We start from the raw sequence: 19,992 nt of genomic DNA on the forward strand, positions 1-19,992 counted from the left end.
CAACTATTATGTATTACAGCACACATCTAGGGTGTGGGCTTTCTATTTGACCAGAGTTGAAGTGGGGCAGAAAAGCTATTGTCCTAGATTAAACAAAGCAGTTCATTCTAAAACTGCGCGAAAGTGCATTTAATGCGTTTTCTTTGGAAATTCATAAACGATAATTTGCAGGATTCACAAATCCCAAGATCTTCCTTTTTTCCAAGAAGATCTTATTTATATTAATCAGGAGCAGAACCATAAAATGGAAGAGGAGTTCATATAAAATAGTCAGAGAAAGCAAAAGCATTAATCCTGTCAGCAGAATGTATTTCATCCTCATTCTACTTATCCCTAATCTACATCAACCCACTGACTTCAATTCTACTCTTAGATGGAAATGTGATATACTGAACTATTTCAAGTGGTTAAATATTTGAGGGTAAACTATATGCTGTATCTATAAAAGGTACAACTCAATTATCAAGTTATACAGTCGTTTAGCTTCCCAGCTCTATTCTTGACCTCTGGTGAGTCCTGCCAGGTTTTTCTCTGCGAGAAAACCTCTCTCATAGAGCTATTTGCGAGGTAGAAATTCTCGGAAATGGAATTCTAAGAATTCTCAGGACGACAACTACAATAATACACAATCCTTTTCATTTCAGTTTAGCACGAGCTTGGGATTAAGCTGAGAATATCCTCTTGCAAATTCCCAGGAATTCGGAGGTTGTTGGGTTCTTGCGAATTTGGTATTCGGTCATGGTTTTCGTTCGTGAAGAATGTTAATTGCATGGCCTCAAGATATGAATGAAATACACTTACAAGTCCGAAAACTATTGGCTTATGTAGTGAATATACTCACATTTGTACTGAGTGGGAAGCAAAATCGAGGCGCGTGGAAGGGAATTTGCGTCGAAGAACGCGTTATTCGGCGGGGAAGTGATGTGTAATGACGCCACAAGCAACGATTTCCACGCTTCGCCTTTTTATTATGCCTATACACTTTGATATGGCTTACAATACTCGCTCGCGGCACTGCGAAGCCAGTTTGGTGTATTGTGGAGTCCAGAGTAGTTGGGAATTGTGAGATTGCGTCAGTTTTATCTAATCTCTCCGTTATTTGATTTGCTTGTTGGATGATTGACAAAGTTTTGGGGAATCTCTAAGCAATTCTGTGGGAGTTTTGAGCAATTTTCGCGTGGTTGGAAGTATAGTCGGGAGACTTAAGTGTTCTTTATGTCACTCTGCGGAGCTTAGTATTTGTGGCGTCTCTCTTCTGTCCTCTCCTTCGCTCTCGACAGCTTGATTCCAATATTTGGGGGATTGTGTATAGGAAACGCAAGTCACAGACAGAACGCCTATATGCCGCATTGTATATTGTGTTATAACACATATTTTGCCGCTTTTTCGACGCCAACCCGAACTCTGACACTTTGTGTTGCTTTTTTTCTATATAACACGCGATACAAGTGAGATGAGCTTTTTACCGGGATAACCTTGGTTTGTGAGCGATTACTGCCTAAAAAAAGAATAGTGAAGAGACCAACACTTCAGTCACTCGGCGAAAATTGAATTAGATAAAATACGTTTTACTATTTATCTGCTGACTTTTTCTCCAATAAATTCCGCAAAGTCTCAATCAGTTTGCATAAAAATGACTACGACTAATATAATATTCGACAAGGATACTTATGTGGCGGGGGAGAATGTGACTGGTCGTGTGGAAATCTTCAATTCCTCACCAATGAATATTCGGCGTAAGTTTGAGAATTTATTGCTCACACAACTGGAATGAAGAATCCTTTTCACGTTCATTCATACACATTTCCCAATGTTTACCCACGCAGATATATCCCTGATGATAAAGGGCAGTGCAGAGGTTCACTGGACCGAGCAGGAATCGTACACGGAAAATAACGAACAAAAGAGCCGTACAATTACATTTTCTTCACACGAGCAGTATTTAAACAGCCAAACGGTGCTGTACGGCCAACACGGCGGTCCAACCATCCAGCTGCCGCCGGGACAGCACTCCTACAACTTCGCCTGCTCTCTTCCGCCCAGTCTTCCGGGCTCAATATTCGGGGCTCACGGGAAGATAGAATACATTGCGAAAGTCAACATTGATATTCCATGGGCGCTGGACGACAAATTCAGTCGATCATTTCGCGTGGTTCCCAGTCTGGATCTGAATCACGATCCTCAGTTGAGACTTCCTGTTGAGTCCGAAAGAGTGAAGAATTATTGCTCTTGGAAGTGCTCAACTTCTCCCGCCATCATCACTGTTAAGCTCCCACAAACAGGATTTATCACAGGTGACAACATTCCGGTATCTGTTCACATCTCCAACCTCAGTTCCGTCACTATACAAGGTGTCCAAGTGAAGCTCATGCAGCGATGTGGTAAGGAAGCCACAGACTATACTTTTCAATGAACTTAATACTATCTTTCTTGTTGTTCCCAAGAATTCTTTGCCACCACTCCTCGTCACAAGTCAAAGTCCAACGAGACCAAAATCGACTACAAGAGATTTGAATTGATACAACAGAAAGACGAACGCGACATTGAGCTGCAGACGGATATCAGAGTTCCCTTCACTGAAGTCTCGTGCAAACTTGCGGCTCACATCAAGGTGTTCTATCACCTGGAAGTGGCCATTTACGTGCTCGGATGCCACAATACAACTCGAATGTACGTGCCTATCACCATTGGGACGTTTCCACTGCGTCCCGAAGGAGAGAACAATACCTTTCTACCTCAGGTGGCATTCCCGAATGCTCCGCCTCAGATTGACATGCCAATAGTGCCACCAATGCTGCCTGGATCGAGTCCGGCTCCTTTGGCGCCATATCCACCGGCTATGCCTGTACCGATGCCAAATGCGCCCTTAGCACCATCGGCACCTTCAGCTGCAACTCCGGATGAGACAGGTGAGAATTTGATCTCTTTGCGTTAGTGTTTGAACGCAAGGATCCCATATTTCTATCCTGACTTAAATTACTTACGTTATAAGGATAGGAAAGAGATGATTATAATCTCACATAGAGCCCAATTAATATGCATTTTTATCCACCAATCTTCCTCTATTTTCTCATTTTCTTCTTGTGGACAGCTTTCGTAGCGAAAGATTGTCAGACCTTTTGAAAAGCACTCTGTGCACAATCTTATAATTTCCCTTATTCTCTTGGTGTATTCTCTTCTTCATCTTTTATCTCTGTGAATAGTGTTTATTCATGCATTTTATTTTGTCTTTGGCAAGTGTTATTGATCAGATTACACAAAGCATCGAAAGCACTAGAGTGTTTTATTACATATATACTCATTGCACAAGAGGGAAACATTTCAGAGTCACGTATGATTCTGAAATATACTTTTACACAACTAAAGTAGTGCAAAATCTCATCATTCTAAGTGTGAACTTCAAAGTTAAAATTGCTCCACTTTCTCCTGAAATATTTCCATGACAATATTCACACACATTCATCACGAGGGAAACCACTGGCGAATCTAACAGTATTATTGAAACAATTTGAAGCGCACACTTCTTAATTGGTCTATAAATGACGTTGGAACGCCCGCACAAATTACATAATAATTTCATTTGCAGTACAGAAATCAGGGTGATTAACTGAGAAAGCTTTTATTTTATCAGGTTTCGACTGTCTAAATACAGCTGAAAGCACTGCAAATTATTCTTCTCTAGCCTAGAGCAGCTAGAGACCTTAGAGAAGTCCTTGTGTTTTTCTCTCTCCACCCACGTTTTGTGCGATGAAAAGCTGCCAATAAGGATGTTTTGAAGTAAATCCAAACAATTGCGGCATTCTTTTCTCATTTCATGGAAAAAAATGCTTAAAATAGAGAAAAGCTAAGAGATTTTAATCAATACTCTCAATGAGAAAGAAAAACACCCACATAAGCCACTGAATAATTGAAATGTCACCACTTGTTTTGTCATTTTTTACTTTTCACCCACAACTTCGTCCTTTATGAACAAGTTAATCACCGAGACGATAAGACTTGCCGCAAGGGTGAAGCTGCGAAAGGGCAGAACGAGATATTGCAGTGTGAATGATGGATCGCACATTGAGAGAGCCTTTTGGGTTGAATTTCAATTGGGATTTCTGTTTGTCTTTTCAGCGCCACCGCCTTCATACGCAGACGTTATGTTCGGCTGGAAGAGCGATGAGAAGACGTACAATTCACCAAGTGCTCCGGCATTGCCCAAGTGATGGCGACGAATTTGATGTACAATGTTTTCCACTTTGGAAATGATATTATATACAAACGTAGTTGTAGTAATTGCGCGATTTCCTTGAGAGAAAATATACAAAAAGACAGGATGTGGGCGTCTCTCATTGCAGTCCACCTGATGGAGAAAGACTCTCTTATGCAAAATGGTGTGTAAACATACGAAAATTCCTCATTCCCGCCAATTACCAAAATAGCTGCACGCACACAGACGCGCGTGTCGAGATTTTATCTCATGGCTGAGATTTTGCACCAAATGGATTTTTCGTCTAGGTGATCATCTTCATTCTGCTGTATTTCCTCGGTGACGAAACACATTCAGTGCGAGATATTTTTGGTGCCACAGAAGTCACGACTTTCAAAACTCATTTTCCTCAATGAATTTTCCGTGGTGGAACTCTGCCGCAGATCAGTGAGGATCGGAGGGTTTTCCCAGTGAATTTCTGTATTTATTTGGGTGTGCTCTTGCTCATAAGCCACGCGTTGTGTGGAGTGACGTCCAAGGAATTTCATTGTCCCCGCCAGCGTCGCAATCTCGCGTGAGCATCTTGGCGCCGTCGTGGTGATCGCGCGAAAGCCACCGAATGCCGATCAGCATTGAAGTGGAATTCTCACCGGCTGCCGAAGTTTATCACTCAGGACAGCTTCTGGCGGGAAATGTGCGCCTGGTCGTGGAGCGCCCCAAGAGGCTGCGCGGTAAGATCCCATCGAACTCTCGTCGGTCGTAGTAACTGAAGATCGCCTGTTTCAGCCATTTGTGTGTACGTTACGGGCAGTGGTCGCGTGAGTTGGACGTCTTACTGCGCGATCGCCGACAAAATTGAGACTATTGAACATTCCGGCAATGAGGAGTACATCAACTGCCGCACTTGCGCCTACAATGCCGCCAGTGGATCCTTCTTTGAGCTGCCGGCTGGGATGAATGTGTACTCCTTCAAGTACACACTGCCCATGTGGCTGCCGTCTTCCTTCGAGGGCACACACGGCTACATCCGCTACGCGGTGGATGTGGTGCTGGAGAGGCCATGGAAGTTCGACAAGACCTTCAAAAAGCCCTTCGCTGTTTCGCGCACGCTTGACCTCAGCCGCGATCCGTCGCTCAAATTGCCCGCCCAGATGGAGTACCGGAAGCAATTTGTCCTCTCGAGCACGGCTCGAGGGATCCTGGCGATCACAGTGAATGTGCTGAAGACGGGATATGTTTCCGGTGGTGTCATTCCCATTGAGGCCATCGTGGCCAACAATTGCGCCTACAGCATTAACAAGATCGCCTTCGCCTTACGCAAAATCATCACATATAAGTGCACATATCCTGCCAAGGCGGAGAAGGACGAAGTCACGACCATCAGAGAGAAATTTGTGGATTGTCTCGTGGAGAATGAGCAATCCTCCTTCCTGGAACGTCTGGAAATCCCCGAGACTCCGCCCACAACTCTTCACTTCTGCAATGTCCTCAACATCGCCTACGAAGCGCGAGTCATGGCAGTTATTCCCGGCATAACGGCCAATCCTAGTGTGGCAATCCCCATAATTATCGGCACTGCGCCTTTTGAGAGCAATCAACCCTCGAGTCCTGCTCAATCTGTGCAGTATCACGAGGAGGAAGCCACTTCAGAGATCGACGATGCGCGTAAGAACTTCCCCAATTAACCAACTATGCTATAAACTGACCTACACATTTTTTCTTCTTCTTCAGCTCCGCCGTCTTACGAGTCAGTCTATGGGAGTGCTTCAAATTACTGAATGATCGCAATGGATTTTTTTGCTGTGAAAGATATCACTTATGTATTTATCATTATATGAACAAAATGAACACAATAATCGCCTTGAAATATTTCCCATTTTACCGATTTATAGCCCGCGAGTAATCTAATCTAATCAATTATGACGAATTTTCAATGCGCGTCACTGAAATGTCGAAAGAAATACCATCACATTTCACCCAACTCCAGTCAGTCTTTCGTCCACCATGGCAAAGTGCGAAGTGAGGTTCGACAGCAATCCGTACGGAGTCTACCTGGCAGGACAAACAATGTCTGGCCAGGTGGAGTTGAATATCTTCAAGGTGAAGAACGTGAGAGGTGAGTTCACTGACCAGAAAACCTCTCCAGCTGAGGATTAATCTAGTGATCATGTTCTAGCTGTGACGCTCAAGATTCTGGGATACGCCAAGGTTCGCTGGTCAGAGAGCACTTCGAGCAGCAACGGAAGAACATCCACAACTACAACAGTCGTGTACCATGGCAAAGAGGAGTACCTGGCTTCCAGCACGGATCTTGTGGGCCGATCGCAAGATGGTGAGATTGTGATATTGTAAAAAAAAACAAGTCCATAGACTTTTATCTCGGAATTCCTTATCACCGAACATATTTTGCAATTTTGTGGCCCCCACTCTTGCTGATAGTGCAAAGCTCTCTAATTACCGACTCTCTCTTTTTGTTCTTCCCCTTTCAGGAAGTACACTCGAGCTGGCGCCTGGGACGCATTCCTATCGCTTCACGTGCGATCTGCCCCACCAGGTGCCGACTTCCTTCGAAGGCTCCAAAGGATACATCAGATACTTCGTGGTTGTGGCTCTCGAGAGGCCCTGGAAATTCGATCAAAAGTTTAAGGTGGCTTTTACAGTGCTGAAGCAGTTTGATTTGAACTTTGATTCACCAATCTTGAGGGTGAGTTACTCAACTAATCCACGCCCTATTGTCTGACTCAAATTCTGGCATTAGTTGGATTAGAGTGGGGCTTTTTTTCTCAGAAATATCGGAAATCACTGAAATCTAATATGATTTATCTCCTAACTAATTTCATTAGCTACCATGCCAAGCAAATCTGGAGAGGAGTTTTTGCTGTGGCCCCTGCCGAACGGGGCCAATGTCCATAATAGCTCACACTCCTCAGTCAGGATACGTTCCTGGACAGACAATCACTGTCCACGCCGAGATTGCGAATGCAAGCTCTGTAAAACTGGACGAAGTGAGGTTCGCCCTTAGGAAAATAATACGTTTCACGAGTCAGAAGCCCAGAAGTAAGACAATTGAGGAAACCTTAACAATCACTGAGGCCAGAATTGCGGGTATGAAGAAGAAGCAGAGCGGGAAGTTCGAGCAACATCTCCAGATTCCTCCACTTCCGCCCACAAGTCTGACACTCTGTCGTGTCATCACCATTTCCTACGAGGTGAAAATTGAGGCCAAAGTGTCTGGAGCGCACTTGAATCCGGTGGTGAAGATTCCAGTCACGATTGGAACGGTTCCGCTGAGGGACAATGTGTACGCGATTATGCCTGCGAGTGAGGATATCTCAGGAGGTCCAGTTCATGCAGAGCCTATCTTGAATCCAATCCAGTCTCCAGGCTTTGACCAAAACCTGCGTAAGTTAACAATTCCAGGGTGGGGTATTTGAATGGGCGTGACCGTGATTTCTCCATTTCAGCACCCCTTTCGTATGAGGAGTGCATTTTTGGGGCGATTCAGGTGAAGGACGACGAGGATGATGAGAAGACAGTGATGTCCTGCAAGCAAAATGCTCCTCGCTATCCTGTCTACAACTGCAGCAATTGGCCAAAGTGTGGCGGGAAGATTGAGACCAAGGCAATCGAGCCTCTGGTGCTTCCTGAGCTGCCTAGGAATAATGCTCCCGAGCAGGAAATTTCAGAAGAGAACAAGGGAGAGAAACTATGATAGAACATAAAGCATTGTCTTATCTATTCCATCCATTAAAGAGCTGTAATTTGGCTGTAATTCATGCAGATAAATGCCATTATTTTAACGTATTTTCATGAGATTGAGATTCTCTCTGCAGAAATTGGCGCGAATGCCGCCAAATCTGCAGCTCGCTCTGCAGACGCTCATCGGGCAGCCCAGGAATGGGTGTGATCTGACAGTCGACGTCACATTCCTGTTCTGAATTTTCTTCTCGCGAAGAAAAGCCGGATTTCACTTTCATCCATTTGGTTTTCCCCCGCTGCTCCAGTTCGTTTCCCTTTTGGTTAACCGTCGTGGCTGAAGATGGGCCTGAAGGGATGCCAGATTGTGCTCGACAACCCCTGGAACACGTACTACGCTGGCCAGACGATCAATGGCAAGGTGGAGTTCACCTTCGACTCCCCCAAGAAGGTTCGCGGTGAGTTGCTTCTGAGGGGTTAAAAATAAAGCTCGGCAGCTGTAATTGTGTCTTCTGGCAGGCATTGTCATTCGCTTTCTCGGGGAGGCCAACACGTCGTGGGAGGAGCGCGAGAAGCGGCAGGACAGCGAAGGCAAGGAGACTGAGGAAGTGACTCACCTCAGTGGCCATGAAGAGTACTTTCAGATCCAATACTACCTCCTGGGCGGGAAGAACAGTGAGTGAACTGCGGGGAGACTTCTCTGGTTCTCAGCTCATGATGATTTCCGGGTGTTTTCAGGTGGAGAAGTTGAGTTGGAAGCGGGAACTCACACTTATCCCTTCACGTGCGCTCTGCCGCCGACACTGCCCTCATCTTTCGAGGGCGAGTGGGGCCATGTGCGCTACACCGTGAAAGTCACCCTGGATCGCCCGTGGAAGTTCGACCAGGAGAGCAAGATGGCCTTCACTGTAATCTCTCCGGTTGACTTGAATCTCAATCCGCGCGTGAAGGAGCAATTTAAGCTGGATCTGGAGAAGAGCTTCTGCTGCCTGTGTTGTCGCTCAGGGCCTCTGGCTACCATTGTCATCGTGCCCGTGACGGGATTCGTGTCTGGCCAAGTGATTCCCATCACGGCCGAGTGTGACAATGCCAGCAACGTTCGCGTGACGGGCGTGAAGATCCACATGCGCAAGATCATCACCTTCCACACTCACACACCGCGCCGCGAAACCAAGAAGGATAAGGTGAACATCTCGGAAGTGTCCGGAGGCGCTGTAGAGCCCGGCGCGTCGGACACGTGGACGTTCAAGCTTGAGATTCCGCCGCTGCCGCCGTCCAACCTCGTCAATTGCGGCATCATCGACGTGGACTATGATCTGAAGATTGTGGTGGAAGTGGCGGGAGCGCACAGGAATCTCGAGGGCAAGATTCCCATCACGCTGGGCACTGTGCCGCTGGCGGAGTTCAAGCCGCCGGCGCCGTTCAAGGACGAGCCGCCTCAGGATCCGTCGATGCTTCCCACGCAACCCGTGAGTCCGGCCAGTCCGCCAGAGACTGGCGGCGCTCTCGGCTGGTCCATCACCGACTCCGGAGGCCACAATCTCTACCCGAATATTCGTGAGTATTTGACCTCGTGTTGTAATTAAGCGAGAATTTTAATTACTCATCATTTACAGTTCCGTATCAGATGCGTAAGTGCTCTGGTTTGAGACTTAAGACTTTGCTTTTGCCTTTGAGTTGACTTCCTCCAAACCTTGACTTTGTGTGGGAATGTTTTCATTGAACAGCACGAAATGCTCAAATACTGTTGAGTTTCTTGAGAAACACAAAGACTTAAGTTTAGAGACACCTTAAAACACTCTTTCCAGTTGAGTTTCTTTGATTTCGGATAAATTCAATAACCTATTGAATGAACTTTGCAATATAATTGCGCGAATATTAATTGAGCTGCACAAAAAAGTAATGGTTTGAGATTCTATGATTTTATTCCTCAGTGAGTGTTTAATGAATCGCTTATCACTAAAGTAGTGCGGCACAATTAATTCGCTCAAGGTTTTCTGTTAGTTATTCAGTAAATTGTTAGGATCAAAGTGTTTGGCTGTCGTGACGAGACTGCGCCTAAATTCCTGATCCGGCATTTTAATTCGCGTCTGATTTATCTTGCGTATTTGCTTTTGCAGCTCCGCCAACGTTTGCCGAAAGCTCCTACAAATCTCCAAGCATCGCCAACAAGGAGGATAATGAGTACACGCGATTCGTGGGTGACAACTTTGCTCCAAGATATCCAACTTATGCATTTAACCCAACGGCTCCAGCGCCAGCCAATCTCTAAATCTCAGCGTTATTCTTTCATACTCATTTCGAGGTCTATCTTTAGATATTAAGCTAGAAGATTTTTGTTTAACTTGCACGAATTACTGCACAAAGTGTCCTGATGAGCCTCTAATGGCCATTTGTGAGGAGGAAAAGTTGCGCAATTTACCATGGAATGAACGAAAAGTGGACAAAAACGAGGTCTTTTTCGCTTTTTCGATACCTTTTTGAGGGAAGTAGGATCTATTATTTTTACACAAGAGTGCTAACATGTAGTGATTAAGGTAAACTTATATATTAACATAAACTGATAAAATATTACCGAAATCTTCCGTTACTGCTTGATAGTTCTTATTTGATGAGTGCCTCAAGATGTTGAATAACGTGAATAACAAAACCAATTTGATGATAAATTTCAACAATTGCTAGTCAAGAGATGGATATTTCATAGAGATATGAAATTATACAATTTTTGCATTGTCACTTTTTGGATACGATCAAAATTGCAGAGATATTTGTTGTTTATTCTCGTAAAAAAGAACAATTGTAGAATAAAAGAGTTAAGAGATCTTAACCGAGGGTGTTTTGAATTAAGAGAGAAATATCGGAAATATCGATATAATCGCTGCTGAAGGAAAACATGAGGGTTTGTTGACAAATCCTCTCTGGTGAAAAAGTGGATAATTCTCGAGGAATAAAGGATTGTGAGGAGATCTAAGAGATGGGGAAGCTGAAGGTGCACAAGCTGAAGTACATGAGCAAGGAGGATTTCAGGATTCTAACAGCTGTAAGTGAAGAATCTCAGTTTCACATTCCTAACCTCAAACTCTCTCGCAACTTTCACCGTTTCTCACATATTTTCTCCATTTCCACAGATCGAAATGGGCATGAAGAATCACGAATTGGTTCCTGGACCTCTGACCGCCTCAATAGCCAATCTCAAAGCTGGTGGAGTGAATAAACTGCTGCGGGAGTTGTGCAAGAACAAACTGCTTCAGTACGAGCGTGGAAAGATGTGTAAGTCTCTCTTCCGGAAGGTTGATATTCTTGGGAATCACGAGTGATTTTGCTTTCCAGATGATGGCTATCGCTTAACGAACATGGGATACGATTACTTGGCTCTGAAGGCGCTGACTTTGAGAGGATCCGTGGCGTCGTTCGGCAATCAAATTGGCGTCGGGAAGGAGTCCAACATTTACACAGTAGCCGATGGAGAAGGACTTCCGCTGTGCCTGAAGCTCCACCGACTGGGCAGAGTGTGTTTCCGGAATGTGAAGGAGAAGAGAGACTACCATGGACGGCGGAATAAGGCTTCGTGGCTGTACTTGTCGAGGATCTCCGCGACGCGGGAGTTCGCTTACATGAAGGCTCTTCACGACAGAGGATTTCTCGTGCCAAAGCCTATTGACTTCAATCGCCACTGTGTCCTGATGGAGCTGGTGAATGGCTATCCCATGACGAACGTGAAGGAAGTGGAGAATGTGGAGGCTCTGTATGACGATCTGATGGAGTTGATCGTCTCGCTGGGCAATTGTGGCGTCATTCACGGGGATTTCAATGAATTCAACATCATGGTGACTGACGAGGGAAAGCCCATCCTTATCGACTTCCCACAAATGGTCTCCACGTCGCATCCCAACGCCAAGTACTTCTTCGAGAGGGACGTGACGGGCGTTCGAGAGCTGTTCAAGAGGCGATTTGACTACGAGAGTGAGGAATATCCCAAGTTTGAAGATATTTCGCGGGAGGAGAATCTCGATGTGGAGATCAGCTGCAGCGGATACGGATTCACGCTGCAAATGGAGAGGGATTTGATGAGAGAGTACGGCATGGAGAGCGACGACGAGGAGGATTCAGAGGAGGGAAGTTGTCCAGAGATTACTGAGGAGGAGGAGGGCGAAGCCGATGTGAAGTGCACAGAGAAAGAATTGAAGGAGATGCGGGATCATCTGGAGGAGGAAGTGCAATTCAGTGAGCAGAAGGCCAAGGATGATTCAGCGCAGAGTCAAATTGAGAAGTACATCGCTTCAGTGTCTTCGCACTTGGCCAGTTTCTCACTTCAGGCGCCCTCGGATGAGGAAGATGTCTTCGAAGACGCCTTGCCTGCCGATGGACCACTCGCAGATCATCCAGCCATTCCAGAAACCACCACACAAGACTCTCTCGAGGGCCTGGATCCCTCTTCGCGCATGTATCGTCTGAAGATGGTGGAGAAACTCCTGTCGGACAGACGCAGCATGAGATCCTTCTCCACTACGGCCAGCACGATAGCGCCCAGCGTGATTGCGGAGCGTCAGAAGCGTGAGACGCGGAAGCAGAAGGCGCGCGACGAGCGCAAGCGGTGCACGGCCAAGGGTGATGCCAATGCCGCGATGCGGAGGCGGCATGAGAACAACTTCACCATCAAACAGTACGCTGGATGGGACTTCTAGACGGTCGGGGGCTATTTATAGACGGTGCGAAAATCTGTACAGGATATACAAATATAGGCAAATTGCAGGAATTACGCTGGACAACAATTCGGTCGATTGGAGCCACGTGACGCCAAGTGTTGTGACCCACTTCTTGACCGTCAATTTCGTATGAATAATTCAGCGGCACGCGGAAAGTATGAGTTGCTTACAGACGAGCCTCCGTTCACATGACCTCTTCTGCACTATTTCCAAATTATTTTGTCAATGTAAACACCAAAAAAAGTTGTTTTTTCGATGTTGTCACTCGTTAAAATTGAGTGGAAATTTTGCCTTCTTGCCTTATCTCGTAACGTTATTTGTTTGAAAAAGAAAAAAACGTGTAAAGTGGGGCTTGAGTGTAAACAAGAAAGCCCTCCAGCTGTGATTTTTGTGTACTGGAAGTGACAGAAGAGTCCCACGGATTTGCAGGAGGTTCATTTCGGTCCTCCTGCCTGTTTTGTCGGTTGCACGATGGCGCGAAGCGTGACGTAGAGCGGGAAAAAATGAGAGCAAAGCCAACTTGTGATAGTGCTGCAATAAACGCTGATAGCGGGATTCGGTGGAGAGGCTCCGCTCGAGAGTCAGTTGAGCTGTTGTCTCTCGTCTGAGATCATCTCGCCCTTGAATTCTCCTCACACGCACAATCACCAGTGAAATGGCGAAGGATAATCTGACTGCGGTCCTGCACGGCATCAACGATTTGCGCCTGGAGCAGAAGCCCATTCCAGAAATCAAGGACAATGGTGAGAACTGCGACATAGTCTCAATATCGCAAGCAATGCACAGCGCTTCTTCGCAGAGGTCCTGCTGGAGATGGACTGCGTGGGAATCTGCGGATCGGACGTGCACTACCTGGTGGAGGGACGCATCGGGCACTTCGTGGTGGAGCAGCCCATGATTATGGGCCACGAGGCATCGGGAGTGGTCGCGAAGCTGGGCAAGAGCGTCAAGACGCTGAAGGTCGGCGATCGCGTGGCCATCGAGCCGGGAGTCGCGTGTCGCGAGTGCCAGTTGTGCAAGGAAGGTCGCTACAATTTGTGTCCAGGTAAGGATCAATATTTCCCACTCCACTTCGCACCCAAAACTTTCCTTTGATTACCCCGAAAATCAGCAATTCTCTACGTGCGTCATCAATGAACGAGGGGGAATTTCACACTTTTCCGCTAACGTGGCGGTCACCGTGAGGAGAGCAGACAAAACAAGAGTGCAAATGAAGGTCATTCGCCTTTTTATCTGACGAAAAATGTATTAAATTTCTTCGGTTTCAGCTTGATCAGCTTGATTTTCAGTAATTTTATAGATTGTGCATTGTGACCTCTTTGATGACGGGTCAGAAAGAGTCTGCAACCGGAACTGTAATCTCAGGCGTCTCAAGCAATGCGACGTCTTTCAAACACAAACAGTTAATCTTAGGGAAGTGCGGAGATTTTCGATCTTATCTGAGAGAAGATTGAATGTCAAAGAAATTTAAATTCCCAGGAAAAATCTTGGTAAAATGTAAATGAAACAAATGCTTCATCAATCGCTACACAAATCATATTCGTTCATAACAATTCCGCATTTCTCTAATTCAATTATTTTCGTCCCCATCGCAATATTTGAATTGAATGAGATGTTTACCAACAAACACAGAATATACGTAATCAACGTAATCATATTACTCAAAAGCCTCTAACAGCTTCATTTTAAAGCACTCGATATTCACTGATAATACTTTAATAGTCCATAAATCTATTTTTATCTCCCGCATCAGCTTGACTGTCTGGAAAATTACTAGTAATGAGAGTAATTATCTTCCTACAGAGATGATCTTCTGCGCCACGCCGCCTTGTCACGGGAATCTCACTAGATTCTACGCTCACGCGGCGGACTTCTGCTTCAAGCTGCCCGAGCACGTGACAATGGAGGAGGGCGCTCTGCTGGAGCCTCTCTCCGTGGGCGTGCACGCGTGCCGACGCGGGAACGTCGGCATCGGCTCAGAAGTGCTCATCCTGGGCGCCGGGCCCATTGGCCTGGTGACCGTGCTCACGGCCAAGGCCATGGGAGCGTCGAAAGTCGTGATCACGGACTTGCTGCCACAGCGACTGGCGGTAGCGAAGGATTTGGGGGCGGATTTCACTTACCTGGTGGAGAAGAATGTCTCTGAGGAGGAGAACGTGCGCAGGATTCACAAGCTGCTCGGTTCGCAGCCGGACAAGGCGGTGGATTGCAGTGGGGCACAGGCCACGGCCAGACTCGCGATGTTGGCCACAAGGAGCGGAGGATGCGTGGTTATCGTGGGACTGGGTCAGGCTGAGGTCACGCTGCCGCTGGTGAACGCTGCCACTCGTGAGGTGGACATCCGTGGAGTCTTCCGATACAGCAACGAGTGAGATTACAAATGAGATTTGAGATGACTTTCAGGACTGAAAATGTTCCTGTGCATTTCAGTTACTCAGCTGCCCTGGCGCTTGTGGCGAGTGGGAAAGTTCCTGGGCTGAAGAAGCTCGTGACTCACCATTTTGACATTACTGAGACCCTGAAGGCCTTCGAGACGTCGCGCTACGGCCACGGGAATGCCATCAAAGTGATGATCCACTGCCAGAAGAGGGACAAGAACAACGCGAGTAAATTTTGAATAAAGTCTACTTCTGATTGATGACGCTTTGCTCGATATATCGCATGGGAGGTAAACAATGTGGTTGTCAAGTGCTAATAAAACATTATTGGTTTGTGCTCAGCGGAATCACGCTTTTACTGCTTTTCCGTGCAAGAATTCACGCCGTCTGTTTTGTCAATTGTAGTTGTGTACTCTCGCCTTGCGTTTTAAGATGACAGACAGGGCGCCGCAGCAATTAAAGGCCGCGAGAGCGCTGGCGGAATTCGGCTATGGATTCAATGAAGGTGAGAGGGTTTGTTTTGCTTGTTCCGGCTGTGATTTTCCACTGTTTTCCTCTGCAGAGGGCAAACTGAGACAGCTGGATGCGCACACTGGAGCCATCACTGATAAGGGCTTTGAGTTCGCCATGTACAAGGAACACAAGGAGAATCAGAAGCGCTATGAGCAAATTGGCGAAGTAACTTTTTGACCTCTTCTGTCACTGTTCAGCTTTTGCTAATTTGATTGCGCAATCTGTAGGTTATCACGGACTATGTTTACGAAAGACTAGAGGCTGTGGGAATGGAGAGACTCCCCGTGCCAGTCGATCCTGCACCTCCACTGAGCACCTTCGTCTTCTCCACGGCGAAGGAACTCAACCGTCCGGAGAAACTCCTGCTCTTGATTCACGGCAGCGGCGTCGTGAAGGCCGGACAGTGGTCGAGGAGGTACGCTGTCCATTAGTCACCTGAAATGGCATGAATTTGATGAGCTGACGCCTTTTTCAGCCTCATTATCAATCATTCCATTGCGGCCGGCACTCAGCTGCCATACATTGAATCGGCGCGAAAGCAGGGCTTTGAAATATTGGTGACAAACACCAATGACAACATCGTGAACGGGAAACCGATTCCCGGCAGCGAAGACTCTGTGGAACACGCGGTGTATGTCTGGGAAAAGTACGTTCTGCCCGCGAATCCAAAGGTAACGATTTATTGTGGATCATTTTAATCTTCCAAATTGGAACTCTCGGAGCATTTGTGGGGGAAAAACAAGTGGGAGACAAACAGAATTATCTGCTAATTTTGGGCTACCGAATTTTCCAAGCGATAATCGTGTGTTTCTGGGACACGAATTGTCAATATCTGGGCATTGCATAATTGTGCTGTTTTCTGTGCTCTTTGCAGTCAGTGGCCATTGTGGCACACAGCTATGGAGGTATTGTTACCTTGGCGCTGGCCAGGAAGTATCCTGTGTTCTTCAAGGAGAAGGTATTTGCCATCGGACTCACAGATTCCGTTCACTTGGGCATTAAAGGATGCACAAAGGAATTTCGCGACTACATAAAATCTGTGAGTTTTTGTACTTATTTATTAGCAATTTTTTTTCTCACTTTTAGCAAGTGTTTTAAGAGAGTTTTAAGATTTATTTAGTCCCTTGTCAAGAGGATTTGCAAAGGGAGTTGTGTTTAAATTCTGTCTTCTTTTGCTTGAATTCTGTAGTAATTGTTGAGTTGAATGACGAAAGGGATTAACAATCGCTTCTTTGCAGATCTCGCGGAATTGGGTGCGCTCGGAGAAGCCGCTGGACACAAAGCTGGCCACTGGAGATCCCGACGACGTGCCTCACTACTCGGCGGGTCACATGCAGCACGAGTGGACGTCGCACACGTGCATGAGCGCCCTGTTTGACTTCTTCCGCGAGCGCCACGAGGCTTTCCAGCGGGCGCAGAAGTGAGGCTGATGGGCGCTCGGGGTTAAGCGCGAGCAAAGGTCCCCCGAAAAGCGACTCGCAGCGTGAACATTGATTTGATAATAAAACGAATAAGATACAAATTGAGCCTTAATCGGACTGCACGGTGTCAAATAAGTGGCAGACCTCTTGTGTACGCCCAGGACCTATGGCTCCGATGGGTGTTGAAAGTTGAAGTCCCGGTTGCGACCCTAATTTGCGGGGTGAAATATTTTCAGAGCGATTTGAATTTGTTTGTTTTCATTTTCACATCCAGCAATATTTAATTTAATTTTAAACGCCACAATCTCAACTGGGCATTGGTTGTGAGTGTGCGTGGCGACAATTTCAGTGCTGCGCGACCTCCTGACCCCGGCCAGAAAAGTCCAAACAAAGTCGGATGCGCGCGCGAAGAGGGAAGAATGAGTGCTCGACTCAAGTGTATACGGTTTCTTATAATTCTCCCTATCACAGCCTAGACTTTATTTTCCAGCGCGATTGCGTGTTATTTTCCGATTTGCAATTCAAAATTGAGGAAAAAACAGAGTCATTAATTAAAAATTATTCCTTGTTTATTCGATGGGGAGCACATGCCAGTGATAAGAGTTAAGAATGAATTGAAATAACTCCATTCTTCCACTCTCTGTGGGCCACTTTTTTGCGCACACACATCTCGCGTATCTCCGCGATAATGGGCCTCTCTCGCTATCACAGCAATAGAAAATGCTTGGGATATTTTTATTCCCGCCATCGACATCGTTCGCCGCTGAGATTATTTTTATATTCCCCATTTTTTCCAACTCAATCTCTCCACCAGACTGGAATCTCTCTCTCTGTGTATGGATGTGATTTGTTGGGCGGCCCTGCCGCACTGTGTAATCATTCGCGCTCCTCAGAGGTTATCACTGCCTCGATAACTTCGCATCATTTCAGGCACAGAGAAAACTTGAAAATGATACATGAGAGCCAACGAGAGAGAATCTCGATGGCATTTTTATGTAGCCCCTCATTTTTTGCCGCCGCTTTCTCCGCTGTCCTGCGATGCAGGAGTGTGTTCATTTGTCAAAAACTATACTTCTGGAGCTCGCTTTTTGCCTCTTCTCCACCCCATTCAGTCGAGAAGCGAAGAGTGTTATCGAGGCGGTCATAAATTTCACATCACTCCATTAAAGGGCGATGGATGGATGGAAAATGCAGTAGAAAAGAGACTCCATTGTGTGCAGCAATCGGCGAAATTAATAGCTAATTAATAGAGATGGATTAATAATGAATGATAATCTATTTTTATACCACTGCTAGTTGATAACATAAAATGATCAATTTTGCATAAAAAGAGCTTTAATTCTTGCGATACAAGATCTGATTGTGATCTCAAAATTGTTTTCTTAGTGATTTGGAAGCGAAAAAGTAACAATTTTGATTTCAAACTGAACTAAAGCTTAATTAAATTGCACTTTGAAAGAACTCAAAGCTTGATTTCTCTTATTAAAAGAGTCATGACGAATTCGACATGCGTGTTTTTCCATTTAGCGGTTGAGTGATCAATTATTTATGATTTTCCATTAAGGTTTCAAATGTGCGCAGACGAGGAATTAACAGCCATGTTGTGTGTATTGTTTTGCTTTTTTTCATCCATAATTCTCACTAATCTCTCTTAAGTGTGATGCAAATGGGAGATGAAGCTTTTCCAGCTCTTTGAAGAGTACAGGAAAATTGACACCAGTAGGAGTGGTGGAAAATGGTTAAATTTGCAGGAAAGAAGTCATTAATTTGACTAAGCTTACACAGACGGCACTCAAGGAACAAATGGCTCGAAATCTTGAGTCCGAACAGTTGAGAGAACCCCTCGAGAGTCTGATGGAGAACTATATTTGAAAGTCACCCCGTCTCCAGGGAGTTCCATTGAATTTCTCATCTTAATGACTGCGATATTCCTTACATCGGGACTCCCTCGCGCCCACACTCTCGCCACAATCGCTGCCATTTGCGCCCTAGTGCATAAAAAATATCAGACGTCACCTTCCAACCCGCCCCTGGAGATGAATGCTAAGTGCGAACACGTTTATGCGATTTATTTGCTTCCACGGTCATTTCTTTTATTTTCTGCTGATTGCCTCCATTCCGATATGCAAATGCCTGGCGTCTTGCGAGGGTGAGCCAGAGGATTTGCTCTCTTCGGCAGATTTACATAAGTGTAGCGCCACATCTTGTCGCACGAGATTGCAATCTCGCCACCAATTTACCCTTCAGTGCAAGTGCAAAAGACACACTCTGGGCGGGCTTCACAGTGATCTACGCCGGGCGAGATGAGCTTTCGGGGAATTGTCTCCGTGTGCCATCAGCAATTCACAGACAATCCGTCGGGCTCAGGCTGGAAATATCTCGCTCTGGATGAGACAAACTCCTGCCGGATAACATCGTGCTCATGGCAATCATTCAGAGAGACGCAAAAAAGGATTTTTGGCCCGAACTCAACACTTTGCAACTTCCCTGTTCAAGGGCGTAGGGAAGTATTGAGGGTGGATGGTTTTTCTGCTTGTTTAAGAATCTTTTGGAATTGATTACAAGAACGTATCAGGTGAAATTGCAGTGATATTAGTCTGAGGGCACCTTTTTGATGTCTGAAGTCGACGATCAAATCTTAGCTACGCTTATGACTATGTCCCATTTCGCGATGATTCAACTTGTTCCGATGTAACGAAATTTCGACAAGCACGGCTCGCATGAGATAATTGAGAGCTTTGGGCGGATAAAAAGGGTGAAAATTACAGCATTCAGCTTCTGAGGCGGCGGATGGGAAGATGTGGTGAAATACTGCTGCTGTGTCTTATCAGTGACTCTCCTTTATCCCTGCCACGATTTACTGCCACCGAGTCACGCTGGGGATTCTCGCCACTTCTTTAAATTAAGTGTCGCCTCAGCGAATTTCTCACACACACACACTCAGAGCGTCTGCTCTTTTTTTCGCCTCTTTCCCGCGCAGAGGAAAAGCCATTTGATATGCTCTGATTGTGCCATTTCTTCCACAATTTGACTCCTCGTGGCTTGGCACTTCTTCTCGCCACGTCCTCGCGCACCTAATGAGACGG

General features: G+C 46.0%; 7 protein-coding genes across 9 annotated transcripts; all 7 read left to right on the forward strand.

The window, feature by feature from the left end:
• Positions 1-1,006: 1,006 nt before the first annotated feature.
• On the forward strand, positions 1,007-4,314 carry LOC132257513 (arrestin domain-containing protein 2-like). Its single transcript, XM_059754453.1, has 4 exons — positions 1,007-1,736; positions 1,827-2,381; positions 2,445-2,909; positions 4,117-4,314. The coding sequence occupies exons 1-4, from the start codon at positions 1,634-1,636 to the stop codon at positions 4,206-4,208; spliced, it is 1,215 nt and encodes a 404-aa protein (XP_059610436.1). The 5' UTR covers positions 1,007-1,633; the 3' UTR covers positions 4,209-4,314.
• Positions 4,315-4,811: 497 nt separating this feature from the next.
• Positions 4,812-6,034, forward strand: LOC132258507 (arrestin domain-containing protein 2-like). The gene is made up of 3 exons (XM_059755838.1): positions 4,812-4,923; positions 4,979-5,857; positions 5,924-6,034. Exons 1-3 carry the CDS (start codon positions 4,812-4,814, stop codon positions 5,968-5,970), a joined length of 1,038 nt encoding a protein of 345 aa, XP_059611821.1. The 3' UTR covers positions 5,971-6,034.
• Positions 6,035-6,050: 16 nt separating this feature from the next.
• On the forward strand, positions 6,051-7,970 carry LOC132257645 (arrestin domain-containing protein 3-like). Its single transcript, XM_059754632.1, has 5 exons — positions 6,051-6,308; positions 6,369-6,524; positions 6,682-6,896; positions 7,036-7,594; positions 7,657-7,970. The coding sequence occupies exons 1-5, from the start codon at positions 6,197-6,199 to the stop codon at positions 7,902-7,904; spliced, it is 1,290 nt and encodes a 429-aa protein (XP_059610615.1). The 5' UTR covers positions 6,051-6,196; the 3' UTR covers positions 7,905-7,970.
• A 120-nt stretch (positions 7,971-8,090) lies between these two features.
• LOC132258857 (arrestin domain-containing protein 17-like) lies at positions 8,091-10,478 on the forward strand. 2 transcript variants are annotated; one of them, XM_059756367.1, is made up of 5 exons: positions 8,091-8,346; positions 8,408-8,563; positions 8,627-9,445; positions 9,505-9,519; positions 10,009-10,478. In XM_059756367.1, the coding sequence occupies exons 1-5, from the start codon at positions 8,232-8,234 to the stop codon at positions 10,158-10,160; spliced, it is 1,257 nt and encodes a 418-aa protein (XP_059612350.1). In that variant the 5' UTR covers positions 8,091-8,231; the 3' UTR covers positions 10,161-10,478. The 2 variants fall into 2 exon arrangements, with proteins under 2 accessions (XP_059612350.1, XP_059612351.1); XM_059756368.1 differs by lacking the exon at positions 9,505-9,519.
• Positions 10,479-10,740: 262 nt separating this feature from the next.
• Positions 10,741-12,647, forward strand: LOC132258856 (uncharacterized). Its single transcript, XM_059756366.1, has 3 exons — positions 10,741-10,928; positions 11,017-11,158; positions 11,219-12,647. Exons 1-3 carry the CDS (start codon positions 10,863-10,865, stop codon positions 12,571-12,573), a joined length of 1,563 nt encoding a protein of 520 aa, XP_059612349.1. The 5' UTR covers positions 10,741-10,862; the 3' UTR covers positions 12,574-12,647.
• Positions 12,648-13,026: 379 nt separating this feature from the next.
• LOC132258859 (sorbitol dehydrogenase-like) lies at positions 13,027-15,235 on the forward strand. Its single transcript, XM_059756369.1, has 4 exons — positions 13,027-13,337; positions 13,394-13,639; positions 14,398-14,962; positions 15,025-15,235. The coding sequence occupies exons 1-4, from the start codon at positions 13,250-13,252 to the stop codon at positions 15,209-15,211; spliced, it is 1,086 nt and encodes a 361-aa protein (XP_059612352.1). The 5' UTR covers positions 13,027-13,249; the 3' UTR covers positions 15,212-15,235.
• A 114-nt stretch (positions 15,236-15,349) lies between these two features.
• Positions 15,350-17,001, forward strand: LOC132258860 (FAM172 family protein homolog CG10038). 2 transcript variants are annotated; one of them, XM_059756371.1, is made up of 6 exons: positions 15,350-15,477; positions 15,535-15,650; positions 15,713-15,900; positions 15,961-16,156; positions 16,360-16,524; positions 16,724-17,001. In XM_059756371.1, the coding sequence occupies exons 1-6, from the start codon at positions 15,405-15,407 to the stop codon at positions 16,907-16,909; spliced, it is 924 nt and encodes a 307-aa protein (XP_059612354.1). In that variant the 5' UTR covers positions 15,350-15,404; the 3' UTR covers positions 16,910-17,001. The 2 variants fall into 2 exon arrangements, with proteins under 2 accessions (XP_059612354.1, XP_059612353.1); XM_059756370.1 differs by having other exon boundaries at positions 15,350-15,650.
• The last annotated feature ends 2,991 nt before the right edge of the window (positions 17,002-19,992 follow it).

Source organism: Phlebotomus argentipes, unplaced genomic scaffold, assembly GCF_947086385.1.
Source record: "Phlebotomus argentipes unplaced genomic scaffold, Phlebotomus argentipes genome assembly scaffold_4, whole genome shotgun sequence".
NCBI lineage: Eukaryota > Metazoa > Arthropoda > Insecta > Diptera > Psychodidae > Phlebotomus > Phlebotomus argentipes.